This window comes from Salvia splendens, chromosome 8, assembly GCF_004379255.2.
Source record: "Salvia splendens isolate huo1 chromosome 8, SspV2, whole genome shotgun sequence".
Lineage (NCBI taxonomy): Eukaryota > Viridiplantae > Streptophyta > Magnoliopsida > Lamiales > Lamiaceae > Salvia > Salvia splendens.
This window is the reverse complement of record NC_056039.1, coordinates 11,454,612-11,464,773: the sequence shown is the minus strand read 5'-3', so window position 1 is coordinate 11,464,773 and position 10,162 is coordinate 11,454,612. Positions and strand designations below refer to the sequence as shown.

Here is a 10,162-nt window from a genome sequence, read left to right as displayed (position 1 = left end):
GTGAACTTTTCGAAAACTTCAGACTTATTTTTCAAAAAATACACCCAAGTCATACGGGAGTAATCATCCACAAATAGCACGAAATAACGAAATCCCTGACCACCAGTAACGGGCGCAGGACCCCACACATCAGAGTGAATCAAAGCAAATGGTTTTTTCATTCTAGTGTTATTCAACTTAAAGGAGTGTCTATGGCTTTTGGCCAATAGACAAGTTTCACAATGAAAAGACTGCATAGAAGTGACTAACTTAGGATAAAGTAAACGAAGATATCCTATAGATGGATGTCCTAACCGTCGATGCCAAAGCCAAGCCTGCCTGTCTGTCAGTCCGTGAGTCAGCATCGCAGTACTCTGTTGGGCTATCTCATCCACATAGTACAGTCCGTATCGTTCAGTGCCACGCCCAACTATCGAACCCGTCTTGATATCCTGTAACATACAAAATTTCGGTTGCATTAGTAACTTGCAGTTCAATTCCTGAGTCACATGACTGATGGATAAAAGCTTGTGTGATAATGACGGAACATAAAGACAGTTAGACAGGCGTAACGTAGGGGAAATATTAATTGTTCCCGCTCCCCGGACTTGCGCTAGGTCTCCACTGGCGGTCTGGACATAGGATTTTTGGGATTTTGAAATGGATAGAAAATCTGAGGCATCAAATGACATTGTGTCGGTAGCTCCGCAATCAAATATCCATTGGGTGTCTTTGGTATGTGACTGGGAGGTAGAGGAGCATGCTAAGGTTTCAAATGAGTTTCTACACGGAATAGATGGCTGAATTTTGGGTTGTTTCTGTAACTGGGGTGCAATTTGCAAAGTTTTGGCTGTGTTGGGGTTATTTTGCAAAATTCTGGGTGAATTCTGAAATTCATGGGAGTTTGGGGGTGGATTTTTGAATTTATGACTTTCTGGGGGTGGATTCTGGGATTTATTTAGGAGTGGGGGTGGTTTATGGAATATAGGATTCTTGGGTGGACAAAAGTTGGATTCTCTCATGGTGTTCGAGACCCTAGCCGCCTGGTACACCTTCGCGTGGCCGGCCTTCCTCCTCGCGGCGCCTTGGTCGGCGGTGGGTGTTCGATCCTCGCCGCTCGCCCAAATCTCGCGCCTCCTCCGTTTCTTTCTTCTTCCTCGCTGCACAACCTTCGCCGCCAATGGAGCTTCAGCCTGCGACGGGTGTTGCTGCCGTCTGGTTCTACTGCTTCCGCCGCTGGTGTCTATGCTGATTGATGGTGACTCCGGCTGCTGCTGACTGAACCGATCGGATTTAGGTTCGCCGCCGCCGCTGGTCTTCTTCGGGGTAGGGAACAGAATTGGCGTCGGTGGCCATGTCGCTCTCCAGCGACTGCACGGTGACGAGGGGGCGGGCGGCGACAGCTGACATTTCGTCGAGCTTTGAGGTCTAGGGTTTTGGCGGCTTGATTCCTTACTTTCTTCACCATTTGGGTGTGACGAAGGCTGGTCTTCAGCGACTGCTGTGTCGTTGCTGATCATACACACGGCACGCTGCACTTTGGCAAGATCGCCACCAGGTACGACGCTGGGAGGTTGGTTGGAATTTTGGTTTTGATTAGTGTAGGCTTTGTACAAATCAATTAGATTTGAGATTGTCTCGAGCAATAGCTCGGGGGAGTGCATTTGGCTGTTCTCCATTTGAGGTTTTTTGTTGATTTCCTGCTCTGATACCATCTTAGAGATGGTAATCGAGAGAGGCTGAACTCGTATTGATCGACATTGGGAACACAGAGAATAGGGAGTAGAAAGGTTCGTATATTTCTTGATGCATTACAATGATTTACATCCTCAATTATATAGGAATAATTGGTCACTATCTATGGAAATTGTATCAACCTATTCTAGGAAATAATATTCTTTGATATCAATCAATTATTCCCACGATCTTCTCCTCCCATTGATTCCGTTGATTGATTCCTTGCCATACTTTGACATAAAGTAGAGAAGTAAAGAGAGAATAAAGTAAAATAAATGAAATTTCTTTTTTCGCTAAAAGTGAAATGACTCATTTTAGGTGGCACTTCACAAAAATAAATGTGAATCGCATGGTAGACAAAGATAGTACTTGTTCTTTTTGTAATATTTAATTTTTGCAATTTATTTTTACATAAATCATGTTTATATCTATTTTATTTTAAACTTGAATACTAACAGAGTTTACCAAACCTCGTTGGCGACGTCAAACCACTTTGACCCTACTTAAATCCATCTCTAGTATCATAAGTTCGGGACAGTTGTAGAGATAGGTGGAATTTTCTCACAATATGAGCCGACGGTAGGATCGGTAAACTTCCTTCAATCTCATCTGGATTCGTCACTAGATATCCTTCTTGATGCGAGTGAGATCGAGTATAGGGAGGAGGGGAGAGAAAAGAGTAAGTATTACTCCGTTCGTCCATTATTTATAATTTTATTTTTATTCGACATGAGTTTTAAGAAATTGTTTGACTTTATATAGAAAATAAAATAATAAATTAATGAAAAATGAATCTTATTTTTATATATTATTTATTTTATAATAAAATGTGAGTATATAAGTTAGTTAAAAGAGGGGCAGTCAACTAGAAAATTTGAGGGATTTTAAATGATGGTAGAATTTTTTTATTGAGCGAAGAGTAGAACTGTAGAAGAATACACACAAGCAAATGTAGAAGAATACACACAAGCAAAAGAAAAAGAAATAAAAGAAGATCTGATGGCCACATACAAACTTGTGGCTGAGAAATCAGTTTCGGTGCTGACGTGGAATCAAACCTTGAGCATCCACGATAGGAATAGCCCAGTAATAGCTCAGTCATAGCATAGCCACAAACTCCTCCTGCCATATCATCAGCCATAAAAATCCTCCTGCCACATCATCAAGACAAGCAAATAGTCCAGTCATAGCCTAGCCGCATCACTCAAAATTATATAAAACAAATAATTAACAATCACACAACATACGAAATTAGATTTACGACACAGATACGGGAAAATTTAATAATACTATTAAAATTTTAAAAAGTACATTAATTAAAAAAGAATACAATAAAATCAAAAATTATATTAATTAAAAAATATATAATAAAATCAAAAAAAGTACATTAATTAAAAAAAGTATATTAATTAAAAAAATTCACTCCTCGTCTCCGTCGTTAAAACAAGTGGTGCGAATGAAAATAACGTGCAAAGCGCGTATATATAGTGTTTCGAAATTTTTATAAAAAAAAAAAACCGCTGGGCGATGCGCTCGGCGATCCGGACCCTGCAATGGCGCCGAGCGGATCGCCGAGCGCCCGTATATCGCCTAGTGCTAGGTGATTTTTTTTTCTGAAAACCGCTAGGCGGTGTGCTAGGCGCCATTGTGGATACTAAAAACGCCATCTCTCGTCCCACGTTGCCAAAGAGAGAGAAATCACACACACAAACACAGAGCAAAAAGGTACCCCCAGAAATAGAAAAAGAACTCAAAAAAAGCAGTGTGAGTGCGTGTCAGATCTCTCAATTTTATCTCAATTTTATCCCAACTCATCGGGAGTGTTTTTTGTCTTGTTTATAAACGGTGGGAGAAAGAACTCGAAGGGATAACCACAGAGAGAGAAAATGTCTGAAGTGAAAGACCCCAAGATAAAGCTTTTCGGCAAAACCATTGAACTTCCCGAGGCGGCGGAGAAGACTGGTGAAGCAGCTCAGTTGTGTGATGCCGCGGGAGAGGATACTTCGATTAATCAAGACCCCCCTTGCTCATCTAGCTCCATGATTGAAGAAAATGATATCAACGGCGATGGAGAGGACCTTGAATCGAACAAGGTATTGATTTCGAACTAGTAATTGATTATTGAAGTTTTGATGAAAAGCCCTTGGAATGAGCATTAATCGGTCGATCTTGGTTTTAATTGATTTTTTTTTTGAAGTTTTGGTTACTTTTGTGTTATGCTGTCTCAATTTAGGGTTTCAGAGTGGTTTTGTTGTTTCTGGCTTACACTGAATTAGAAAGCTTTATTTAGTAAAAATGATTAAGTGATATATCTGGTTTTTATGTATCTGGTTAGGTTTCCTATTGTGATTTACTCCAAAACCAAAAGTGTTTGGGTTATTGTAGAGAGAATTGTGAATTAGATAGAGAAAATCCTAGTTGTAGTGATAAAATTGAAGAGACGTAAAATTTAGTAACCATCTCTTCTTTATTGTCTTCTAGATTGTGACTTTGTGATGTTTTTGGCATTATTAAAATCCCTCATTGTTAGTATTTTACATGTTCTTTCCATTGATTGTTGCAACAATATCTTACTTCAGCTACCCTGTAATAGGTTTCTGTGTATAAACAAATGGAATGTGCTGCTTACACCTTAAACGAGGCTTAGCAGCTGTGAACTCATAGCTTTTGCTTCCATATGATTGCAGAACCAACCAGGTTTAAGACAAGATGATAAAGAGGAAGGTCGGTCCCAGCCTTTGACATCGGATGAATTAAAAGATTCTAATGCTAATGCAACCCCATCTATAGTTGAGGATCCTAAGGCATTGTCTGCTGGTAGCGATGCTGGACCCATGGAAAGCTTGAAGACGGAAGAGGACCAGACTGAGACCAGTGACTCACAGGACAAAACTCTGAAGAAGCCAGACAAGATACTCCCGTGTCCTCGTTGCAACAGCATGGATACAAAATTTTGTTATTTTAACAATTACAATGTCAACCAGCCACGACATTTCTGCAAGAATTGTCAGAGGTACTGGACAGCTGGTGGGACCATGAGGAATGTGCCTGTAGGGGCCGGTCGCCGTAAGAGCAAGAATGCTGCTTCCCAGTTCCGTCATCTAACTGTTCCTGATGGCCTTCAGAATGTTCAGGTGGACCTCCCGAACGGAATACACCACCCTGTTCTGAGCCCCAATGGCACTGTTATCACTTTCAATTCAGACACACCTCTATGTGAATCAATGGTGTCTGTCTTGAATATTGGCGAGAAAGCCGTCAGAAACAACATGAGGAACGGGTTCCACAGACCGGAAGAAGTAGGAATCGAGGCTTCTCATGGGCTTAAAGAGAATGGAGATGATCGCTCAAGTGGATCTTCCACCACTGCCGCAAGCTCAAAGGAAGAAGTTGGTAAAACCGGCTTGCCTGAACTGATTCCAAACAGTCATCCCTTTCCTCCCCAAGTTCCTTGCTTTCCAGGTGCCCCATGGCCTTATCCGTGGCATTCTGTTCAGTGGACTGCTCCCGTGTCTCCACCAAACTTTCCACCCGGTGGCTTTGCTTTGCCCTTCTATCCTCCAGCACCAGCTTACTGGGGTTGTGCTGTACCTGGCCCTTGGAATGTTCCTTGGATTATCCCCCCAACACCATCACAGGGCAACACTCCTCCGATTTCCAGCCCCAATTCCCCAACATTAGGGAAGCACTCGAGAGATGACAACACTCTGATGCCCGTCAACCCAGAGGAAGCAAGTGAGAAGGAGAGTAATCCCAAGAAATGTCTGTGGGTTCCGAAAACTTTGAGAATTGACGATCCTGGAGAGGCTGCCAAGAGTTCCATATGGGCAACTTTAGGTATAAAGAATGAGAGAGCGGATTCTGTGGGTAGTGGTGGTCTTTTTAAGGCCTTCGAAAGCCAATTGAAAGGTGGTGAAAAGGCTCATGGTCCAGAAACATCGACAGTATTACAAGCAAATCCAGCAGCTTTGTCTAGGTCATTGAACTTCCACGAGAGCTCTTAAGCTTACCGAACTGGAGTTGTCTTCTTCTTGAATCGTCTCGACAGGATATCATTGCTTGATTTGTTCCAGACAGTCCCTTGTGCCAGGATATCCATTGATGAAGCTACAGACGAATGAGGCTGGAGATTGGGTAAATTCTCTTCAATCTTGATAAACATGTGATTACTTAACATTAAAACTAGCAAATAGCTGTTCTTTGGTAGGTGGTAGATGGACTGGGGGGCTTGCTTCTTTAGTTATTGTACATAATTATATGCGAGAGCAGGATCAGTGTAATGCTTGTGCAGTGAAATAAGTTGAGTTTCTTTGTAATACTATTTGCCTCTTCCTAAAGTAGGTTCTTATCGGAAAACATCCATTTCTATCCAAGGCCTCGAATTTGATATTTGGATTGGAATTAGATGATACATACAGTATTTAAAGAATCCTTTCTACTCTTTTAGGTCAGTGTTCCCTTTAGTTTAGTGATACTTGTGCAATAACAGTCGATAGTCTTTCTTTATTAGTTAAGCACGTGACATGTCAAATTTGGTTCAAGGGTAGGAGATGGTGAATACAGTGGTCCACATTATCTGCTTGTTGAGTATTAGTACTATTGGTTTATCTTCTTAGCCTCTGTATTTGTGTTGCTCAAGATGAAATTTATTTTGAAAAATAATGACAAGGTATATGATTTCAAATTTTCAATACCGCTTCCTTTCTTTTTCAAGTTTATCATCAATTCGATAACTGAAACGTCGTTTTCACTCAAACTTACTCTAATCCTAATTAAGTAACCCATCTTTTCATACACCTATGGCCGAATTTCCAGTAAGAAACAACTTTGTTAGGCCTAACATTTTGGACTTGTTTGTAAACAAAATTAACAATTTAAGAAACGTCCAAAACTAAATCTAATTTTGATAGGGCCACCGCGCAAAAAATCACACAATCACAATCGCATAATAAAATGATAGTAGTAGTTTAAAAGAGAGAAGAAAAAGTATGAGTAGATTCAAAGCAAAATAAAGTTGCACTGGATTTGATGGTTTTGATACAAGAAAAGGGTGTACATTAATTATTAAAAGTGCTATTCAACTAGTAGCCACATGCCTTCTTCCCCCACACGTGCGTTTGACCCACAAAAATATTTACTCCTACTACTTCATTATGTTATGATCTAAAGATGTTATTAGAGCATGTCCAATAAGCACGGACGTCAAATAGCCATCAAATAGTCTTCACACTGCCACATCATCAGCACTACAATTCTCCTGCCACATCAACTGGACATCAAATAGCCCTCACATAGCCTTCACACTACCTATCCACATCACTAATAACAATTATATAATTTAATTTACACTTGTATCAACATACGGAATTTAATTTACGAGACAAATACAGAAAATTTGAATAATAATATTAAAATTTAAAAAGTACATTACTTTTAAAAAAAAGTACAATAATATAAAAAAAGTATAAAAATTAAAAAGTACATTGATTTAAAAAAGTAAAACAAAATCACTCATCGCCGCCGTCCTCGTCTCCGTCGTCGCCCAACGCTTCTTCACCGTCGTCGCCGCCGCCTCCGTCGCCACCTACGCCGCGGCTATTCCCGCCGGTGTCCCTCCTCATCGCCTCCAATTCTTCACGCTGGCTCTGGAGCAATACACGAAGAAAATCCTTCACCTCGGGGTCCACCGCCGCTTGGAAGTCGGCTAAGGTCTTCACCATTTGAGCGCGCGTTTGTTGGCGCGCGAAGAATTTGAGCTCCTCGGTAGACCTGCCGAGGGGGATGCCGAATGGACGTCCTGGGAACTCGGGGTGCCCCCCCTCGCAACCTGCTGCGCCCGCCTTTGCCCAACCGGGCGAGGTCGGCGACCGAACGACCGAGGAGTCGGGACCTCCTGGGCCGTCTCAGGGAGGTCTGACGAACCACCGCTGCTACCGCTATAATCTCCGGTATAGTTCAGTCTCTGCCTCTTCGGCCAGCCAGCGTCGACGCCTGCCCGGAATTTCTCCGACTCGTTGAGCACAACGTAGCAGTTCCAGTAGGTGAACTCATAGTACTTCTTATCCGGATCGGGGTAGGCTCTCTCCGCAATCCTCCTGCAGTCTTCCTCTGTTTGGCCACTGGTCTGCATGCGGAGGGCGTTGGCGTACAAACCCGAAAATCGAGAGACGCCAGCCCTGATTCGGTCCCAGCACTTCCGGACCTCCTCCCCGGTGCACGGTCTACCTTCAGGGCAAAATGCCCTGTAGGCTGCGGCTATCTTGGCCCACAAGTTGACGATCCTCTGGTTGTTCGAAACCAGAGGATCGTCGCAGACACTCACCCACGCCTTGGCAACCGCAACGTTCTCCGCGTCTGTCCACTTCCTCCGGCCCCGGATTTCGGCTTGGGGCTGCGACGACTCGCCGACCTTCTTCGTCTTGCCCTTCTTCTTACCCCGCCCTACTCCCTGGCTTTGAATGAGAGTTTCCGAAACCTCGTTAATATCAAAACCCAAGTCCGCTAAGGAGAAGGTCTCCGTATACTGTGCATCCGTTGGGGTCGATGTGTGCGAAGAACCGGTGGAAAAATCAAAAGTCGGCCGATAGGCGTTGTCCCCCCCGTGCGTCCCCTGCGCCGGGGGAATCATCTGTTGCGCCGGTGGCATCATCTGCTGCGCCGGTGGCTGCATGCCGGGTGCCCACCCCGGCATCATCTGCATAGGGGGCTGCATGCCGGGTGCCCACCCCGGAATCATATGCTGCCACGGGTATATGTTGTAGTACCCGCTCATCGGAGGCCAACCACCTCCCCCAGGAGCCGGGGAAGTATGGGACCCTGCCCCGGGAGTCGGGGGCGTCTGAGACCCTACACCGGGAGGCGGGGGAGTCTGAGACCATCCCCCGGGATTAACTGGAGTACCTTCGTAGTTGTTCTCCATTGCTCGTTATTGATCTTGTACAGAAAGTAAGGTAGAGAGAGAGTACTCGTTAAAACAAGTGGTGCGAATGAAAATGAGGTTCAACGCGCGTATATATAGTGTTTTCGAAAAACAAAAAAAAAAAAATTTAAATACGACGCCGGTTTGGCGCCGATCCGAGACGCACAATGGCGCCCGTGAGGATCGGCGTCGGAACCGGCGTCAGCGCGGGAATCGGCATGGCGACGCCGATTTCGCCCACGCCGGTTCCAATGGTTCGGCGTCAAACCGGCGTGGGCGAAAAATCGGCGTCGCGGTGGTGACGCCGGTTATTGGAGATGCTCTTATGATTTCCGTTAATATATCATTCCTTTAAATAATGCATTTATTCTCGTAGCATGTACAAATTTTTATGAAATTATTTTAAAAAATGAGTAAATTAAAAAAGACAGTTGGAGCGGAGCATATATAGGAGAAAGCTGGATCTCTAAGGCCACAACCAAATATGGGTGGATCTTCTATCATTACCCTTCTTCTCTTGTTTCTTCTCTGCGTTTCCTCTAATAAAGGTAAATCCTTTTCTAATCATACACATATAGTTTGAGTTGATGCATCATCAAATTCAAGATTATGTTTTTAATTTAGGATTTGGAAGAAAAGTTTCACTCCAACAAAGTCACGCCATTGCTACTGCTACTGAGCTCCAGGTACTAATTAACAACATTCTCATCTATCAATCTCAATCACTTTACGTATTTATTTGAATATTTTCAGGAAAAATCAACGACAATGTTTGAGTTGGATTATGCAGAAACAGGGCCAAACCACAATGAAAGATCTGTTCCTTTACCCACTCTTCCTCATCCATTCCAGCCGCCTCCGCCTCCGCCACCGCCGCCGCCTGAATCTCGTTATTGAAGTTTTCTTTACCATTCTATTTCCAGAGTTTGCTTGTATTCAAATAAATTAACTCACACATATAGATTTTCTCTTTTGTTGAAATGTTTACTATCTTCAATTTTATAACTGTGTCAAGAAGCTTTTCTAATTCAATAGTAGTAGTATTTGATAATTTAGATTCGTATTAAGGTATTAAAGAGTTATTTCTTTTTTTGTTGACCACCTTGATTCGTGTTAAAAATTCAATATACACAATTTTGCTCATCTCCACAAGTCAATCTAAATAGTTTTTGCTTATATTCATGAATCACTTCAATTTTTCTTAATAGTTGTTTCTATTGTCAAAGAGTCACTTTATTTTGGTTATTTTTGTATCAAAGTTTTTTTATATGCATGGATTAGGGTTAAGCCGGATCAATATAGATATCAATATCATGATGAACGAACTAACAATTAATTATGGATCTTAATTTACTTTGATACCATGATAAAAATAAAATATGAGATATATGATTAATACAGAAAATAAAGGATCGAGGAATTGTAACCCCAACCTCTTTGTGTTAAAATCTAACTTTTGAAGTTTTAATTCTAGCCTAGCATGAAATTTGAGCGACTATTATTTACAAAGTTTGCAATCATAATTTT

The 10,162-nt window shown here is 42.3% G+C and overlaps 1 protein-coding gene across 1 annotated transcript; it reads left to right on the top strand.

Moving 5' to 3' along the window:
- The first annotated feature begins 3,418 nt into the window (after positions 1-3,418).
- LOC121744832 (cyclic dof factor 2-like) lies at positions 3,419-6,053 on the top strand. Its single transcript, XM_042138493.1, has 2 exons — positions 3,419-3,809; positions 4,404-6,053. Exons 1-2 carry the CDS (start codon positions 3,603-3,605, stop codon positions 5,718-5,720), a joined length of 1,524 nt encoding a protein of 507 aa, XP_041994427.1. The 5' UTR covers positions 3,419-3,602; the 3' UTR covers positions 5,721-6,053.
- The last annotated feature ends 4,109 nt before the right edge of the window (positions 6,054-10,162 follow it).